The sequence below is a fragment of the Syngnathus acus genome, chromosome 12, assembly GCF_901709675.1.
Source record: "Syngnathus acus chromosome 12, fSynAcu1.2, whole genome shotgun sequence".
NCBI lineage: Eukaryota > Metazoa > Chordata > Actinopteri > Syngnathiformes > Syngnathidae > Syngnathus > Syngnathus acus.
Genome location: NC_051097.1, coordinates 4806030 through 4827240, shown reverse-complemented (window position 1 = coordinate 4827240; position 21211 = coordinate 4806030). Strand labels below are relative to the sequence as shown.

General features: G+C 40.7%; 1 protein-coding gene across 7 annotated transcripts in view; it reads right to left on the bottom strand.

Annotated features, from left to right (window-relative positions):
- rgs3a (regulator of G protein signaling 3a) overlaps positions 1-21211 on the bottom strand; it is an 85151-nt gene that overhangs the window by 13391 nt on the left and 50549 nt on the right. For 6 of the 7 annotated variants that reach the window (XM_037265928.1, XM_037265931.1, XM_037265929.1 and 3 more), the window contains one exon: positions 12066-13019. In XM_037265928.1, coding sequence (XP_037121823.1) covers positions 12066-13019 — 954 coding nt within the window. Of the gene's footprint in view, positions 1-1213; positions 1652-12065; positions 13020-21211 lie in introns of those variants that run through there. The other variant, XM_037265930.1, reaches the window with a different exon arrangement.

Below are 21211 nucleotides of genomic sequence, written 5' to 3'. Positions count from 1 at the left end.
ATGTTTTCCCCAATAATAATATCAGAAGTAGACCCCCTGCATGCTCATATTGAGTCACTTGAGTTCAAGGGAAGATGACAGGACTGAAACTCAGTTTATGTTACAATACTGTAAATTCAAAGAATTTGACTGATGGGTGGTAGAATGGTTCACAAAGCAGATTTTCTCATCTCGTTTCATTACTTTCATATGTTACAATATTGTAAATTCAAAGAATTTGACTGATGGGTGGTAGAATGGTTCACAAAGCAGATTTTCTCATCTCGTGCCAGTGTCAGGAAGGTTTGGAGGATTCCCTCCTAAACATATGACCACACATGCCTCACGGCTGTAGCTTGACTCCATGCTGACAACAGCTGTTTTTCTTCATTAGCAGGGAAGCTACTAACTTTTTACGGCCGCCTTTTAAGTCTATGAGCCCAGTGAAGGCCCCGCCGGACAAAAAAAACTTCTCAAACACCCAAACGAGTTAAGATTACATTTGTGCTGTTTTTGTTTGAGGCCCCTGTTATCAAATATTGACATCTTCTAAAACACCACTGACAAGGAAGCCAATGCTGAAAAAATCAAAGGTTTGCGCCTGTTATTAATTAAAAATATTAGGTTGTAAAAACTTGTAGTGGACACGACAGACTGTCGGAGCAAATGGAGGAGGGAGTGTTGACTGAAGCTCTAAAAACATTTTCAGACTCAAGTCACAGTTGAGTGTAAGAATGGATGTTGAAGGAGCCATCTAAAAATAAGGGCAAGCATTGACACAGAATATTTTTAGTTTGCTACAATTGACTCTGAAATGCATTTCCAACAATTGGTTAAAATAAAGCAAATCAAATTGATCCTATTAATCACGAAATTATTCAAACATACATTCTAGTCAATATAAATGTGCTTTCAAACCATGTAAATGGAACTTTTGTTGCTTGATTCTTAATACTTAATTCATACACATGCAGATAAACTGTACAACGGTGACAACGCCTCAGTAAGCTACAGCAATAGTTGTCGTTCTTCACAGAGGAAAAATGCTATAAACCTGTGAGTGTTGTTATATTGTCTGTCTACCTGTGTTGTTCCCCCATTTGTGTTCACATATTCATTGCAGGTTTTATAATATTGTCATGTGGCATTGACATTATTTGCTACACAATCTGTGTTGTTTCCAGTTCCATGTTAGCATTAGGGTAATTTTAAATTTCCGTGTGATTTTTTTTTACATACATTTTGTTTGCTTTGACAGTAAATATCAAATAAAAGCGCATTTAAAGCTCGTTTTGCTTTAATTTTTCTTTTAGTTTGATTTTACAATCTTTTGAAATCAGTGTAACATTTCTGTGGTGTCAACTCGTTTTTCTGATCCTCCAGCCTGACACAGTTTTACAGCATTTCATATGCATCCCCAAAGATAAGAAATAGCTAAATCACTTTATGAACTAGACAGCTTCGAATATGATATCAGAGGAACAAGGAACGGGGATCCGAACAGTGGGGGTTTGCAGTCGAGTCAGGTCAGCGCGTGTTCCACTGCCTGCGTGTGAAGACCCAAGGCTTTTTTGACACCGCACCGCTATGTTCCAGCTGGACGGGATCCAACGTGGATAAAAGCACACAGGATTCTGTTAGCGGTGATGTCCTCATTCTTGTGCTCTCATATCTAAATGCACACAATAATGTGTGTTATTATGTTGCCGTATTACATCATGAGATGACCTCCACCAGGGAAGTACTACTTTACATCACTGTCGGATGACAACCAGAAATGTCCAATTACGAAAGTATGGGGTCATAGGTAATGGTGCAAATAAGAAATCAAATAGTCATCATTTTAAACCTTATTGTATGTTTAGTAGCTGAAAGAACTTTTGTGTCAAAGCCAAAATCTAAGCAAACGTTTGTGGTATATTTATGGTTTAAGCCACAGGTGTCAAACCCAAGGCCCGGGGGCCAGATACGGCCCGCCACATCATTTTATGTGGCCCGCGAAGACAAATTGTGCATCAAATTTGTGTGTCATTACTAGAATTGCAAATTGTCTTCACTTTTAATAATATCTTTTTTTTTTTTAATATTTGACCAGTTTTTACTCGTCTGATTTGAAAACGAGTTATTTGTCAGTTTGTTTTGTAGCTTTTACTGTATAGAATATGAGGTGCTCATACATTTATTTGGGTTGACAGTCCTAATGGCTCTCTGAAAGAAGCTATGACTACAATGCGGCCCATGAAACAAATGAGTTTGACACCCCTATTGATATAGGCGATCATGAACATATTTTGCGGGGTATCAACCTATGTTATCCATGGGAGTGTGGGCTGCCTATTACAATATAAAAAAAAATTAGGGGAGAAATAAACGAACAAAATATTTTTTTGTCCCAGTCAAGCGCCAGAACAAAACAAACCCACTGCATAAACACTGACCAGTGAAGCATATAAAAGTCCCAGTCTTTCCTAAAAATAACCATCGTGTGTTTGTGTGCATATGTGCTGATTTTTACAGTCCGCTCACATGCTCGTTTAGAGAGCGTCACAAAACCCAGAACCTGCCAAAACGCACGCTGTGGCTTAAAGGGCCCCCCCCCAAGGCACTCTGCAGATGTTGACACGCCGTTAGGTGTTGCGGAATAGCACTGCAGATAACAGCTTGATCACATGCATACGCACACCTGGCTGTGAAAGAGTGTGAAACGTGTCTATGTGGACAATTGCAAAGTGTGCACATGTGAAGCCAAACACGTTTTAATAATTTGTTGGTCACTGAACACAATTGTGGGGTTAAAATGAGTGGTGCAATATATTATAGTCTTTGTAACTAATTAAGCATGATTAATCACTTTCTTAATGGAATAAAAGAGTTGACATCAAGACTTAACTCAAAGTGCTTTTGGTTTAGGCTTCCTACACAACTACATTAGTGGCTTTTTTGCAATAATGGGAAATATGAAAATATGATGAAAAGGTTCAACCCAAGCTGGCTATATTTAAGTATTTAAAGGAATTTTTTGTCAACTCAAGCATTTAAAATATGGTCAAAACATACTTGTTTTACTTTGTAAATATATTTCAGAACAATGGAAACCTTAAAATACCTCAAACTAAACAGTTTGATGCAAAATTGTACTAGTAAGGTCACATCTGTTTTTAAGCTTGATTTCTCCATCCATCAATTTCTAATTTTGTTCTCACTGAGATTCATAACCAACAAAATTCCGCCATGTATATGTCTTCTCTTCTTTCTGTCAGTTATTGAGGCAGACTAGCATTGCTTTTATTAAAAATGAAACTGTTAAAGGTGAGCTCTGCTGGTGCTGCATGTTTTGCATGAAGGTGATAGCGTAGCCTTGCAGCGCATTGATGATAAGCTAAAGCCTCTTTTTCACGTTGAGCCTCCAAGCTGGCATGGGAAGTTATCGGATTTCCCAACAGTGAGCAGAGCGAGACTTTTAAAACTAGTGAGCATTACATTTTGTGTAAAAAGTAATTGTTAGGAGCATTAAACTGGTGACATCACACACAGCTAATTATTTAAATCGTTCAGATATACTTCAGACATGCCAATGTAAATATTTGGTGAGTTCTTGTGTTTTTATATGCTGACTCCATCTCATGTAAGTGAACCAGCCTTATCATGCCCCCGATACTGCTGAACCGATGGCGAGTCCGGCTTTTGTTATCATGTAGACTGGGGGGCCCAGAGTGTGGGAAAATAAAAATCAAGCCCCCGTGATGGCAATAAAAGAATTTAAACTTATGGACTCAGCAATTGAATCGCTGCAGTACACTGCATGTCAACCACTAAGCATGCATTTCAATAATATGGTTACAATTTGTAGACATTCTCACTCACAAACCTGTGCTAGGGCAAAGGTTAAGATGAAGGTCAATGAGGTTTTCTAACAAAACTGGTCCAAATTACATCTGGCACAACAAAAACTCAACATTCTTATGCTGTTGCCTGCAACAACAAAGCCAATCAAAGAACAATATTTTAGCCGGCGCTCAGGGAAACATTCTTGACCCAGTCAAGCCAAAACAACGAGTCGAGACGTGAAGGAATGACTGTCCGTCTTGCCTTCAAACACGTCATCACACCTCCTCTTCCTTCCTCCTCATTCATTCCACTTACATTTGACCAAAAACGTTGGCGCCAAAGGACCCAAACAAATCATTTTGCTCCATATATGTCAGAAGTATTACATTGTGTGGCATCACGACCTCGACTGGTGAAACACAATAAACTGCCTATCATGCTCATTCATTGAAGTGTATTAAATATTTGCTCGTTTCACAATAGTGTGAAACAATTTCTAAAGGGATTTAGTAGGAGAGTGGCAACACATTCCTTTTTTTCACACCAAATTCATGTGTGAAATCCTGCCATGTTCATTGAAAAGAACCCACCATTGCTTAAAATGCTTATATTTTTGTGGTTTCGTATATATCCTATTTTAGTCTATCAGTGTAGTCGAAAGACCCTGCTGGGAAAAAGGTATTTAAAAAACGCGACCCCTGGTAAGTGCAACAATATTATTTTGCTCATACGTGCTGAGGTTTAGAAACTTTATAGGGCCTTTATTGCATAACGCGTACACGGATCGCGAATCTGAACAAACAAATGAACGCAGTTAGCGTCTTTGGATGATCGTAGCGGCCTCGATAAGATCTTCCTGGTGGATCTTGGCTCAAGGTATAGTAACGTTCTCTCTCTGTGAGGCCTTAACGACTTAGAAAATACAAACTAAAAGTCACTGTGTAAACAAGAAGACCCATCACCAGAAGAATCATCAATCGAAAATACCAACCGCCACCTGAAATGTTTTCAGGCTTGAGAGAGAGCACTCCCGGTGTGTTTGATTACATAATCGCCTTTCGTTGTCTTTGCCACAGGAAATATTTGTGCAACCATTCCAAATAAAAGCAAAATTAGGGGTAAAATAAACCCTTGAGTCCTGGCAAGTATACGGACACACAAACACACACAGTCAGGGGCAAAGCCATGACATTCATTGATTAATATTTGAGAATAAATCTGGTGACAGGATGCTGACTCATTCCATCATCAAGCCACATAACGAAGACACGAACAAAAGGTGCATTGTCTGCAAATTTCTCACTGTGTATGTGGATGTGTGTCTCCGGTTATTCAGGCCAGTCAGGAGATGGCTGCTTCCTGCGTGTCACAGGATGTAAGACATTTGTGCGTCACTTCTCCGAGCTCCTCAAACAAGTGATCAGGTTACCCGGCCCAGTCCCGGAACTGACTGATGCCATCCCGTAAAGTATTCCAGGCGTCTTTGAGGACTTACGCTGACCTTTGTGAGAAATTTTAAGGAATGCCAGTGTTGTCTTGCTGCCATTCCATTAATCCGACCATAAAACCGATTGGCATCAGTAGATTGGGTCGAGGTCTGAAGTTCAGATCTGGGTTCATGTTCTTTACATGCTTGCGTGGGTTTCTATCAGATACTCCGGCTTCCTCAAATCACAGCTAATGACCCGCTAATGACCTCAGCTTACAAACTGATTGGGTTAGCATACATAGAGAAAATAGAAGGCGTATAAAAAATGTACTACGTTGCATTACGCCGCCATCTAACATAAATAAAGGGTCAAGAATGTTGTACGGATGCTTTTAGCTACTTCTAAACAAATACTCAACACAAACAAGGTGCTGGAATCTAGGAAAAGCTGACGTTTCTGGGAAAAGGAGCCTGGATCAGATGTAGGGCATTAAACGGGGAATGTTGTGAACTGCAGACGCCGCGCCACTAATGCACCTGCTCATGTAAAGGTTGAGCTTTCACTGGGTGTAAACAACACGTACCAGTCACGGAACTTCTGAGTGTTTAGTGTCAGTTTAGAGGTGGATTTACAAGTCGTGTGAAATCTCTTGTATACGTACTGTAAAATTCTGAGAATAATAATCATAAAAATAATAATACAAATTTGGAAGGGGAAAGAAGATCCCAAATCAAAGGGGTATATTATGGCTTTATATATTGGCTTTATAAGAAACAAACATTTTTCTTATTGTTTAGATGTTAATACTTCCTGACAAAAACCAAGACTTCTGTTTGGAAGATTTTCTACAATTGTTTTTTTTTATACAATTTGAGACTGAATTGCGACATATGAATGATATCGGGCCAATTATCTCCATACTGATTGTGAGTTTGACCGATGCTGCCTGAAAACATTCATAAACCGAGCATAATTTGTTCCTGTTATCGCTCTGTCTGGATTCTTTGTGTTGCTGAATGGTGACAGAAAATCCAATAAGAGATAGAATAAGAATGAGAATCTTTATTGTTGCAGTGTTTGATCCAAGAGCAGCCGTGGTTGGGTCAGTGATGGAAGATTTCTTCTTTCACTTGTGTCTCCACGTGCAATGACGCCCTAACTAGTTTATTGTCGACAACGCTACTGACTGACCCATGCGAACGTCATGGCAACCACAGCGTTGTATTCACAAGCACTCAAACGCACATGACGCAGCAATGAGCACAACTGCCGTCTGGATTGTCTCTGGCAGAAGGTAAACATCATCGAGAAAAACCTTCGTTGTAGCAGAGACTGCAAAAGTGTCAGGCTAGTAAACAGCAACATATCAGCCCTTACCGCTTGGCTAAGGTTTAATGTGAGCTTTGTTTAACTGAAGTCTGATTAAATGACATTTGGAAGTTTTGTTGTTAAAAACAACGGGGTTGCCATTCAAGTGAATGAAATGTCAGGCATTAGGATTGAGCACTTTGAGAATCTCATGTCACTTACTTTCTGCTTAACTTTTGTACATTTTTTAAACTTGACAGAATTCCTGGTTTGCATCATTAACTCATATCAAATTACTGTTTGTACGATTTTGGATCAATTACTTGTTTTCGAGATTCTTCCTAAATTGAAACTACGATTTCCAACAAAGTGCTTCTTTTTGTGTTTGCATTTTCCAAAGAACTTTAAAAAAGGATTCTGGTGTGCTTTAGTTAAAATGACAAAAGTATACAAAAATTACAGCACACTTAACAACCATTTACTGGTTAAAATCACTTTGTTGGGGGGGGGTCAGTTTGGTGATTGTCTCTTGTAATCAGTTCCATTAAAAATGAAAGAAAACATGATTAACATTAATTCTACTTGTCTGGTTTCCAAAGACATCCAAAATTAGAAAGGGAGAGCACACTTAAGATGTTTACTGGACAAAAGACAGTTGGTGGTTGAATTTATTGCAAGCAGTGAAGTTAAACACCATAAATGGCCAAGCTGTGCAATTGCGTTTTTTCCAGTTTTTGCCAATAGACCCGGCTCACGGGACACTATGTTGACTGTTCGCAGAGTTTGTTCGTGTCCGTAAATATTTACCCGTTCACATTTAGTATTTTTGCGCTGCCCGACATTGATTTGAACTTTTGTCCAGTGTCGGCCTTCTAAGTAAACAACACGTGACTCTTGTGATTCAATTGATCAATTGACTGTTCCAAAACGTGCCGGGAGTAATAAGTACATCAACTCGTAGTTTTTTTTTTTTTTCTTCTTCCCCTTCTAGATCAAACAACTTTAACACTCATCTTCAGCAGGCTATTTCAACAGTTTCCATAAACTTCCAATGAAATGATGGTGGAAGTCTATTTTCATCTACCATCACATGCAGCAAAATGATGTGCAGAGCTAAACCGTGCGGCACATTTGTCTTCATAGAGCAGAGCTGCAGTACTTTACCCAAAAAGGACACTTTGTTAACTGATAATTTTGTTCAAAATAGTTTCCAGTAATTCCTCATTGCAAGTTGATTATATATAACGCAGCTTTGGGAATATATGCATGCAGATGTGTTCAAATTTCTGAACTCGCTTCCAAAAGTGTGTGTGTCGTGTGAGGGTTTTGTTTTTTTTAGACACAAGCAAAACACTTAGAGTATTGTGCAAATTTGAGTTAAACGTCTTGGATGGCTATTGCGGATGCACATTATTATCATTTACGGTTATTAGTAATAATTATTATTGTCAGTAATAGTAGTGGCAGTTCTAGTGTAGTGGTAGTGGTGGTAGTAGTAGTAGTACAGTAGTTTTGGTTAAGTGAATTATTTTAAAATTAAGTTCTCAAAAGATTCAAATAAACCCTTGGCACTGTCTGTATTTATATAAAAAAAAAGCTATAATAACTCATTGAAATGTTTCACCTTGTTCTGAGGCCTCAGAGTAACTGGAGGTTCAGTAATTTGCTTAAGGACACTTAGACACGGTCATGGTCATGGTCAAGGGTTGAAGCCACAACCTTCAGATTGGGAGACGACAACTCGACCACCTGAGATATGCCGCGCTGGTGGGCTGAAGCGTTGTGTGATGATGTGCTTATCACAAAACACGAAATACAATCCAGAGATTGCAATAAGCATCATGAAGTATTCTTAAGCAATTCCCCACTTGCTGCTGATGCTGTGTCATCAATAGTGTTAAGGCGCTTTGACAAGAAAAATGCTAATAAAAAAAAAAACTGTTTTACTCATATTCATTAATTTTGAGCTACTGCATTAAACTTAAAGAAATTATTGCAATCAGTTTCTTCAAACAATCTCAATTGAACTAATTTATCAAGTTATTTAATCAAAGTACCTCCTTCAAATAAATATCATGTACTGTGTTTGCAATAAATGTTCCTAGACACAATTTGCAGACAGGAAAAATCATACGTAGTTTTGACTCTAATATTTGGACAAAATGAGAGGTGGTTAATACGTAGTCACCCTGCAAATGCACGCATGAAGTGTTATTGCCGTATTTACATCTATTTAGTACCACTCATCCTGTGTCATGCCCACGCTGTACGTAAAACAAACGTAACTTACGGTATGCCCACTTGATGTTCCACCCACCTGTCTGGACCCTTGACACCACACGAGGGAATGTTAGTCACCCTTAACAACCTCAAACAGTTTCCACCGTGCATCTGTCATGATGTACGGTATTTACATGTATTTCAAACAAACATTTTACAGCCCATAAACAAAATGTTTACAGGCCATGTTAAGACGTCTCTGCCGTAAGGTCTCTGTGAATGCGGCGTCTTTATAAACAGGAGAGAAAATATGTGTTGTGGGTGGTTTTGTAGTTAGGCCGTATGAAGGCTTGGGATGTCAATGAAAATTTGTGCTACTGCTACAAATACTAAGAAAACCTGTCCACTTCTGCTTCTCCTGTCAAAGATTGTAAAGAGAAGGTGCAGAGAGGAAAAATACAAGGCAACAGAGATGACACTTGAAAAGCGAGACATAAATCAAAGCCAGAGCCAAATTTGCGGCCTCTGTTGATCTAATAATGGCAAACAGTTTATAAAACTTGGTGAGCCAATGGCACTTTAGCGTTTAGTGCAGCAACGCATTCTTACAATATAATTAGGAAAGTATAATACAGGACTATTTTTTTTAAGTAATTTTTCAAATATATGTAATTGCAATAAAAAACTATTCGGAGTCCTTCCTCAACAGACTTTTAAAGCTCTTGTTTGGAAATTCTAATATTTGACCACAGACAAAAAAGGTAAAGTGACATCATTTCACAGATCTAGTAGTATGTATAAATCAATACCTAATAGTACTTTAATATTTACTCAAATTTAATCATTGCTTCAATATTACTTGAATCACTATGTTTTTAATTATCCCATTATTTTATCAGTTATCAGAATTGCAAAATTGAGTCTTTTATTAGAATAAATCTACCTTGGTTTAATTATAAATCAAGCACATAAACAAAGTTGATCATCATTTAATGCATGCCATAGTGTTATATTTGCATGCAAACTGCATACGAGTATGGAAACTTTATACCCCTTTTAAGTACTGTTATTGTTCAAGCAAAATGAAAACATCAAGCTGCCTGCAGGTTGCCATGCATGCATACACACAAATACTGTACACACATATTTACTATCTGCCACAAGCTGTGTATGTGTGAGGGCGACAGATGACATTAAATAGTGGAAACACACTCCTCATATGAGCTGTGCCCATGACGCCAACTGGGGTGGTCCAGTTGGCCTTGGCTCGGGCAGGACCAATCGTCAAGGGCCTTGCGGGAGAAACTGCCGCTTGCTCACATGCACACTCACACGTATACAATCTCAATGCCATTTAAGGCTGTCGAATGTGCTGACAACTCAGCTTCAAAGCGCCCAGATAAGGAGGAATCCCCCGCCTGTGACTAATCCAAAGTGATGGGAGTGTCCACCACATGATGAGCTATTTTCTTGTCATATATAAGCATTAAAGCGACAGGCTTGAATTCACTTATCATATAGAGATAACGGGCTCGTAACAAAAATTAAGGACGTTGCAAAAACATACTAACAGAATAAAAACACAAAAGCCACCATGTTTAACATCTCAAATGGGCTTCTGACAAAAGAGGATGAGATGCATGGTGCCCTCTGTTGGACAAGTAGTGATATTGCTCTTGTGCTGCAGTATCTGCAGCAAGGAAATGCAGACCACTTGGTCAAAGAGGGAGCCCTATTAATATTATTAAATATATGAAATATTAAAGTCATAATTACAGAAAATATGTGACTAAAAAAATCACTTCTACGCTAAAATGAAAACGAGTACATATGTGCTGTGTGACGATTACATACGCCCCTGTTGATTAACTTAAAAATTTGCTGTCTCGAGCATCATGCAGCATCAATTTCCATTAGATTTCCATATGCAGTTAACTATAAATTGAAATATATTTCAATGCTTTGAATGGGCATAAGACATGGGCATTACACCTAAATGTTGTAATATCATTTTGTGTTTTGACGTGTTATACATTAAAATAAACAGTGCCAGTTTGTATTTCCTTTATGCACTTGCGCACTGTTAACACTAGATGTCACTCTTTTATTGAATCGAGAGACGTTCACACGGCGCAGAAACTGCATCAAGTTCAACTAACATATTGGAAATGCTTACCTCTGACATTTTATGTCGAAATTGAGCATTGCATGTTGGATATTATCAAATTATACTGGGGTACCTAATAAAGTGGCAATATTTCACATTGTTTTGTGTGCACGTCAGGGAAGGTTTGGATTTAAGGTTAGATTGAGGTCATGACTGTCTGTGCTTCAGCTGCAACGGGCTCAGGAAGGCATTAGATCAATGACGCATCCCTGCAACTGTCGGAGCACCAGGAGTGTGTGTGTTTGTGGGTGTGTCTGTGTGTCTGTAAAGGTTTCGGAAAGTGCATTTGATCAGCAAGGCAATGTAACTGCAGCAAGACAAGAATGTGTGATTTGTTTCGGAAGGCTGCCATTTCTGTGTGTGCACCTTAGATGAAACTCGTGACTGCTTGGCGCGTCAAATGTCAAGAGCTGAGACTCACGATTGGATCTTGTAAATATGTATTCCCAAAGCTAAATGAAACAAGGTTGCGTGTGTAATATCTGTGTGTGTGTGTTTGATTAGGATATACGTGTGCACACTTTTGATTAAACTCATTTCTGCTTGGTGTCAGGATGTCAGGAGCTTAGGAATGTCAATATGCATCATCACAGCTATAGTAAAATGAGATTCAGAGATGTCTGTGTTTCAGTTTGTGTGTTTGTGAGAGTGTGTATGCATTCACGCATATTCCAGTATGTGTGTGTGTGTGTGTGTGTGTGTGGACTATGACTTAAAATGCTTGGTGCTTCAAATGTGAAGGGCTCAGGAATGTGTTTCGTCAGTGAGGCCTCCCCACAACTATAGGTAAACAAGGATGTTTGTGTTTTATTTTGTACGTGTGTATATGAGGTTAAATCCATAATTGTTTGGTCCTTCAGATCTGAAGGCCTCAGGAATGTGTTTTGTCAATAAGCACCCCCACGACTATAAAAATAACATAATGTGTGTATGTTTAGTTTATGAGTGTACACACATCTTGTTCATGAGATTAAACCTGGACTTTGGCCCTATCTTGGTGGACTGGTGCCTGTGCGCTCTGTGTAGAAACGTGCAGAGCTTCATTTTTGTTACAGCGCAAATCTAGTCTACACAAGAATGAGGGTGTGCAGTCAAGGAGAAGCTCAAACAATCCAAAAAGTGGATATGCTTACCTTCCTTCCTGAGAAGAGCATGCACAGCTGATGCATGGAGCCTCCGTTCTTGGTCAGCTCTTTCTTCAGAGTCTTGGGTGATGGCAGTGTCCATCCGCCTTTGTGGTGCCCGCCGCCCGTCTCCAGGCAGTTGATGGCGTTGTCGGAGGTGAAGCAGGGTGTGCGGGGGTCCTGCAGCAGGCTGCCCTCACTGTGGGTCCGCCGGCGCAGCGAGTTCTGCACGCTGAGGCCCCCGCCGCCGTGCTTCTCGCAGGTGGCGCCCTCTACCATGGAGCGCCGCTTGCTGTCGCTGCGCTGCAAGTAGGCGTCGTCGCTGTCGTCCTCCTCTGAGTCATCGTCATCATCATCGTCTTCATCTTCCTCCTCCTCTTCCTCATCGTATTCTTCTTCATCGGTGTTGGGCGAGGAGAGGGCATCGGCGCTGAAGGAGCGGTCTAGGCGCAGCTCAGGGATGACGAATGAAGATGAGGAGGACGAAGGAGGGGCGTTTGTGTCGGGCAGCTCGTACACGTTGTCCTCGTTGGACACCAGCAGGTGGAGGTGAACTTCTTCTTCTTGTTCTACCAGCTCTTCCAACTCGCTCTTCCTGCTCGCACCCTCCTCTTCCTCATACTCTCCCTCTCTCTCATTGGCCTCTCTCCAGATCTCCATTTCGTGTCCATCCATGCTCTTCCAGTCCTCGCCCTCGGTTGAAGGCGGAGGAGTGGGCGGCACTCTGTGGCGTTCCTCTGACCCGCCTAGGCTACCGAGGGGCAGGTAGACCTCATTCAGAGGGCTGAGGAGCTCCGAGGGGTGAGAACTGCTCAGCGTCAAGGGTTCGGAGGGGCTGGACGGATACAGGCTGCTCTCCTCCCCCTCAGAACTGCGGGGCGGCAGGTGGAGGCACACGCCCCCTCGATCCACCCCGACTCCGCCCAGCTCACAAGAGGGCGCGTCCACCTTTGGTTCCAACATCTGCACAGACACACGAGACACTCGCATAAGAATTCGTACGTTCAGCGACATATCTGCTGCATGCGCCACATTCACAAATATGCACATTAAAGTGACAAGTGTCAGCTGCTTGGTGGTGAAGTGCTGCTAGCATGGGTAAAAATACAGTACAACTGTAAAAAAAAAAAGTGGGACGCATATACACAAAATTTGAATTCCTACCTTTTGATGTAAATACCCTCAAATTAAAGTCTGCAGATAAAGCAAATCTAAAATGAACTGTGTCGTCTCAGCTTTTGCGGACCTAAAATAGCCATCCTTGCGTGCATTTTAAATATCCACAAAATCACATTTTGTCTTCTTTTGTGGATGATTCATAAGCAATATAAAAAAAAAAGAAAACGCAAATGACTCACATTATAGCTGAACATCATGACGTATCTTAAAAGTAGAGTTCTCAATAAAAGAGAAGCCTCTTGTAAAGTTATGACAGCAATAAATGGTCAAAGTCAGACATCATCCATCTTTCTCTATGTGTTAGCTAGACTGAAGCTGTAAATCAACACACCCTCAGCCAAACCGTGCAAAACACAAGCACGATCAATCCTTCCAGCCATATTCACAAAGTGAGCCTTTAACCTCTCCCAGCCCACAGAGCTGTCAGTCGTTGCATTTGAGTGAGCCAACGAGACCCACATGGACCAACACGACTGAAGATGACACGTTTCTAATAAAGATGAATATTTAATGTTCAACACTGTTGTTGTGCAAGGAGGAAAAAAAAAACTGCTGATGCAACGACACCACATGGTGACTCCAACTTCTAAGTACCTCCGACTCATTATCGCTCCAGGAAATTAGATGGCAAACAAGGCATTTTTCTTTTGTGAACGCTTAAGGCGTTATTGCTCACTTGCTAGTAATGTGCATGGTGATTAGAATAAAGCAGTGGAAGATGATTGTAAAACTCAGAAGGTCTTCAAATCATGTGCGTGACCATTAAAATAAGCATGAAAAAAGTGCTGTGCATCAATAGTCACGAGTTCAAACGTTATTTGAAGTGATTTGAGACAGAATATCAAGTGTGACTTGACAGCACATTGGCTGTTGTCCACGGGGCAGCAGCAACTACTTCAGTCAGCATAACTTTAAAGGTATTAAAATCCAGTAGAAAAAAAAATGATGGGCAGCATGGGTTGGGAGCTTGCAAAGCAAAAATGCAGAATTAAAAGATTTCTTGGGCAGCTTTAAAATGGAAATATTGAAAAACTACTTTTTTAATGACTTGCAACCAAATAGGTCGCTGGGGTCATTTTCTTTTTTTTTTTATCTGCTTTGTTGGGAACGACTGAGCTATAATACAACTCAGAAAAATGGTTTACAAGAGTCCATATTTTAATTCAGACTTGATGTTTTATATGGAGGGAATAAAAGAAGCGTCGCGGTATTAAATCGACAACAAATCGATTATCAAATTAATCGCCTTGGACTTTAATAATCCAGTAATTGTTTGGAGATGTTTATAAGTAAAGATTGTCCAAATCTTCTCAGGTCTCAAAATTAATAATTCAGATTTATCTAATTCTTCATGAAAGCAGACTGATTTATCTTTCATCAAAATAAGATATTTGCATGCAGTTACTTTTACAGCCCTAGCGAGGAATGTAAGGTGCAATTGCACTTTTTATATAAAATAAAAAAAGTTTGCATTGTAATACAATTTTGCAATCTTTGAACGTAAAATTTGCGAATGCCTTTGAAAGGCCACCTGAGACAAATACATTAGAGACAAATACAGCTCCATCACCGTCCATTAAGAAGACCCACTTGTTATTTACTGGACTCATGAGTCCATGTATGAATGAATAAGTCTTGCACTGGGTCGAGCGAATCAATTCTCTCTTCTCGGAGCCTCGTGAAGGGGATTCATTGTGGCGATCAGGCTGACCCCTGATGACGCAGCGCGGTCACAAGATGCTCGGCTCTAATTGCGAAGAAGGGCTTTCTCTCATGGGACTGTACAGACTGCTTAACACGGCTCCAATGAGTTTCCCCCAAGTCTGGGACACATTTAAATTTCTTTCCTTTACCCTGCCTGCAGTGATTAACTTCATAGAGCATATTAAATTACACTACAAGTATCCATGGGATCACCTACTATGTTTTAAAAGCTTTTTAATGTATTTCAAGGGTCAATTTCCCCTTTAGTAGAAGCTATGTTATGTAAGCAAAGCATGGCATCAAAGTTTGATGATCATTTTGAGAATTCACCCTGAAAAAAAGGAATAATCAAATGATTGAGATTAGGAACCTAAAATGCATATAATTTGACATTTAACAACATTAACGCTGTATTTAGATACAACTGAAACAATATCCAACCATTTCCAGGGCTACTTTATGTCTTCTGGCTGTTGTCCCGTTTTACGTTGAATCTTTTTATTGTTTTGACCTCACAAGTTTACATTACATCTTTATTTATTACAAGTTCAGCCCCGTGTTCTCGCTAATGTTTGCACAGCACTGCGGTCAGCCCAGGTTGTTTTCATACGAGCTCATGTAAATCAATTTGATTCGATGTTGCGTCCTGCCAGCAGACCGCATAAATAAAACAACACCCGATCGCCACGATCATGCCCTAAAATGTTCACTTATTCTCGCGACAGTGCCTGTGATTTAGCAGGTAGGAAGGAATGTTTGGATTTAGAAGCAATGTCCAAGTAGTAATGTGAATACTAACCGTGTAGAAGTCAGTTTAAAGGAAAGAAAATCCCAAATGAGTCTGAGTGTGTCTGCTTGGGAGGTAATGTCATTACTTTAATTAATAGAAATCAAATGATTGTGTGCATAGCCAGGGTGCTTTTTTACTGCGACTCACAAAAAAGAAGAATAAGCAGATCTTATTCCTGTTTCCTGTTCCGCCTCAAGGTGATCGAGATCTTTCTTCCTCCTCAGCCCGCTACTTAAAGCCCCCTTGTGAGCACACTTAAAGGCTCAATAGTGATGTTACAAATGATGCATGGAGATGTATATTAACAATGAAGTGCACTCGCAGAAAAGAACAAAAGGTTCCTCCAGAGGAATTCAAGCAAGGCAAACGTTCCAGACCACTCATGCTACTTTTTTTTTTGCTTAGTTGAAATGATGCACAACGAATGTAACATAAAAAAAATTCCCAAAATGTTTTTTTTATTTGTACCGATGCAAATAAGTAAACTGTGACCTGTTTTGTGTAAGCTATAAAAGCGGGAAGCAATATTACAAAGTGGTCAATGTGATATTTAGATGTTCCACCTCCTGACCTTCACCTTTTGTCATGCCCTCACTAAAGAGCCTGGGACTGTTGAAGTTATGGTCGGAGACACAATGGAGCCACCTGTCAGAAACACTTGGTCCCTCTCGCACTGTTGCAACACTGGATGATTGTAACTCACGCAAGCTCATGTGAGTGCTCCTATTTTTAAATAGAAATTTTAATTCATATTCAGATCTTCATTTGTTTTTCATCCATATTTGGGAATTTTCTGTAACATGGCAAAAGGCAGATGTTTTGTTTTGTATTTTTGTGGCAAAATAATACAGTACTTATATAAGTGCGACAATGGACGGTTACTATCGTCAACTAAAATAAATTCCACAGTGGAGGGCAGCTGGTTGTCGTGTGTTGGGCGCCACACGTTCATATGTGCAATTTTAGCTAAAAGATCTTTTTTACCTAAAAGCTGTTTAGTGCATTATTTTTTTTAAAGGGCAGACATTTTCAAATAAGAAAGATGAATAGTAATAGGGAAGCAATACTAAAGAAGCTATGCTAACTGAGCTTTGTTCGGACATTTTTAGGGATTAACTGCAAGACAATCTGAGCGGTATTCTTGACAACGACGGAAGAGCTCAATGAGACGCTTATAAAACTTAGAGGGGTTGCACTTTTATGTTGATGGACTATTAAGAGGATGAAGGTCCTCCAACATACTAAAAGACTCGAGGTAATGATCCGATGCTGCGCCTTCGGAAAATAATCTTGAAACACGGGTCAGACTGAGTCCATTAGGAAATGAACGGTGATCACAACATCTCCTAAAGAAGACTTACTCTTTCCCAGGGTGCAATAGATCACTTGATTAGATCTGGATTCTTAAGAATATAGTCATGTGTAATGTCAGCAAATCTCATGAGACTTCAATTCTGTGAGGATCAAAACAAGTAACTCCATCTATCCCCGATTATCTGGAGCCCATCCCAGCAATATACGAATGATGGGCGAGGCACAAACACAACTTGGCGCCAAACAATCACAAACAGATTCAAACCCACGAGCTCTGTACTGTAAGGCAGACGTGATAACCAGTTGAGCACCGTGCCACAATATTATGATATTATATATGTATTGATATTCTTAGCATTTGGTCCATGCTGCCTTATGAGTGGGTGTTGTCAATATTGAATATTCCTTTTGATTTTCTGAAGGTCAAAGAACTTGTAACAAAAATAGAACCGTAGGGTCTCTCCCACAGACACAGACGCACACACACGCACACTCACACACACGGACATGTGACGTCATATGTCTGACCTCTGTCCTAGTTACCATGACAATGAGAGACCTATCCCAGGGGAGCAGCTGTGCTCTACTGTGCTGCCTCCAAATGTTACAACTCCACCTATGAACTGTCATCCAACTTCTTTCCCTTTAAATTATAGCGAGGCACCTCCAGTGTTGCCTTTTATTTCCTGTGGATGTTTCTGAGTCAAGCACAGTAAAGTACAGTAAGACGCATCACCACCAGCCCTCCTCCTTTCACTTTACTTACAGCAACATTAATGGTTTAATGTAGCCACATGCCAAATCTGTGCACAGTCTCAATAAATCTGACTCAACTCAATTAGCAAAGCAGTTCGAAATACAGTCCGCTGCCAAACATACGCTCTCCTTCCACTTCCTCTCGGCCATTGCAGTTGCAACCGTGAAGTCCTTCCCTCCCATACTCCACTTCCGTGACTCCCAGGTGGATTAGCACAAAACTAAGTTGGTTATCATGAATTTGGTTTTGTGATCAGTATAGAGGTTTTTGGACCCAACAGACGGAGTTTCGGAACCAGGATGAGCAGGCAAACTTGTAAAAAAAAATGTTTTAGTGTCAGAAGCTGAATTGTTGGTCCAGTAGCCGAGGGTTCAAATCAGGGTGTCAAGTGCTACTTTGAGTTCGCACAAAAAGATCATGAGACATGTTCATGGAATGCCAAGTTGGAAAGACCCCTGGGGCAGATGACACTCGAGGTTTTTTTTTTTTCAACCAAACATTTTTTTTTAAATCAGTTGAAAGTGCTATTTTGCCAGATGGTGACAGAAGTGGGGTCATGTGACCATCCAAGGTTTACCCAGTTGGAAGGACCGTTGGGACACGTGAGACTCCCTGGCGGGGTTGTCAACCCAGTAGATGAGGTTTTAAATCAATGTTCAAGGTACTACTCCATCAAATTCTGTTGAATGGTATAAAAAAATAAAATAACAGTGACTCCCCCTGATGGTATTTCACCCAAAGAACAGTTGACTCAGACAGACCCAATTGATTGGTGAGGTAATAAATTGAATCGAAACCAAGTTGAGGGTCTTACATTGGTAAATGGCATTAGAAGAAGACTCTCTCAGTTTGAGACTAAACGTGACAAGCCCAACTAGAAGTACTTTTGGGTAGGTGGCGCCAGACAAGCTAGGGATAGCTGAGACATTCAAAATATTGGAATTAAGTCTTTTAGTAGGACAGCGGATCGAAGATTGTGCTTCTCAAGAATTCGGTGGCAAATAATGTCAGAAATGGGATCTTAAAGCGAAATACCAACCCTTGTTATAGTTAAATGAAAGTATACGGCAACATCACGTCACACTTGTGTAAATTGCTCCAATCACTTGAAACTAACATCATCCCAAGCCATGTATACAGTAAATACAGCATGTTCTTCTACTGTGTATAAATATACCACAGGGTGTGTTGACATGGATTGTTCAGTCCATGTCAACAACAATCTGCACTCTGGTGATTTGAGAGCCATTACGGCCGTATGTAATAGTGATAACGCGCTATGGAGGGGCTGTATAGATGATCCGTATAGCGGATCCATCTCGGAATGGACTTATTATATGCACAGCGATGCACCGGCCTCTTTTGCCCCTTGATTTTCACGGACAGAAGAGCAATAAGGCAATCACCATCATTTATCCATCTCGGGCGTCCATTTGGATCGTGCTCAGTGGAAAGAATACGACGGGCAACGGAAGCAGGGTGCAAGAGAACAAGTGGTGAACGGGTCGATGGATCAATAAAAACAAGGAGCTGCTACCATTATTGAAGACTGACATCATAGTTTATGGGAGGGATGTATTTCATAAGCATTATATGTTCGCCGAAGATTTGTCATTCCATCACCGTAAAAGTTTGGGGTGGAGGGGTCCAAGTGGTGTTGGTGTGGTCCAGTGATGCAAAAGCATTATTGATAGACACTGAAGGTTCACTGTGAGAATGCCAATGACGTAACTTGGCTTAGCTACGCGACGCCAAGCAGCTGAGGACAATGTGACCACTGAGTGCGTCTGGAAAAGGCCCTCTTAGAAAGAGAGATCCGCATGTACACTAAATGCGTGTGTGCTTTCAATGAAGAAGGCTTTTGAATCCATCGCATTGATTTCCGGTGTGACATCAAACTGGTCTTCTTTTCATTACTGTCACAATGTTGACAGGATTTTACAGGTTATACAATTGGTCATGGGCGGCAGTAGAGCTGGTTAGCACGTCCGCCTCACAGTTCAGCGAGTTCGATTCCACCTTGCCCTCCCTGTTTGCATGTTCTCCCCGTGCCTACGTTGGTTTTCCCCAGGAACTCCGGTTTCCTCCCACATCCCAAAAACATGCATGGTAGGCTGATTGAGCACTCCATTAGGTGTGAGTGCGAGAGCGGATGGTTGTTCGTCTCTGTGTGCCCTGCGATTGGGTGGCGACCAGTTCAGGGTGGCTGGGAAAGGCTCCAGCATGTCCGCGACCCCGTGGGGACAAGTGGTACAGATAATGGATGATGGATGGACAATTGATCATACATGGGCACGTAATGTTGACTGCCTCTATCTTAAATCGCTTAAGTGTCATCAAGCGTGGTTTACTTGCATAAAATTTAGGCTCCCAGGCCTGCTTTTACTGGTTAAGAGATTTTCATTCATTCATTCATCTTCTGTACTACTTATTCTCACGAGAGTCCCGGATGTGATAGAGGCGATTGGCAGTCTTTGGGTAGTAGGCTGGGTACAACCTGAACTGGTTACCTGCCAATCGCAGGGCACACATAGACAACCAAGCTTACGAAAAGATAAAAACTTTATTTTGGGTTCATTAGAGGCTCTTTGACTCCCCTTTAACGTGAATTAGAAATTTGATTAGTTCATTTTGAACACAGCCATATCCCAGTTATATTCACTTGTGCAACCACATTATTTTTGTTGTTTATTTTCACTTTCCATCTTGAAATGGTATTAAGAAATCTGAATTGAGTTACACAAGTTACTGTTGGAAAAAAATGTTTTCAAATGCTCTATCTTGGTCAATTTTTTACATATAAAAAAAACCTGGCACTTGAAACAGGGTGTGTAGATCGCCCCGTCTCCTGGCTTTGGGGTAGGAATTTACAAAAAAAAATAATTCCACATGCCAGCAGGTGGTACTTGCTGCCATATGCCTCTGGAAATAAAGGCCTGGATTGACTTGTAAAGTACAATAAACCTGACAAAATGGGTCAAATCGAGAGGGAACATCTTTTCTTTGTGTGTGACAAATAGGGACCAACAGAAGGCTCCGAATCGTAACGTTCCAAAGTTAGCACGTAACAAACGGCTCATTTGTTCAAGCGAGCCAGGCGAAGCTGATAAATCACGCTGCGTGCGTGCATGCGTGTGTATGTACAACGGACAGTGTCTCCTATCGATCAAGGACAAGCGGAAGATGAAGGGAGGACACATCTCAGATGCAAACATCTCATCGAAAACATATCTTTGCCATCCATTAGTTGTCTATGCACACGACAAGCAACAAACACACCTTTTGCGAGTTGTCTGCGCCTCCTCAAATAAGAGAATAATCCCCATAATTCCCCTGGTGAGGATACTAGAAAGGCAATTACACCCAAGTGTGCTTCCTCTCCGTTTTCTCCTTCCACTCGCTTGGTTGGCT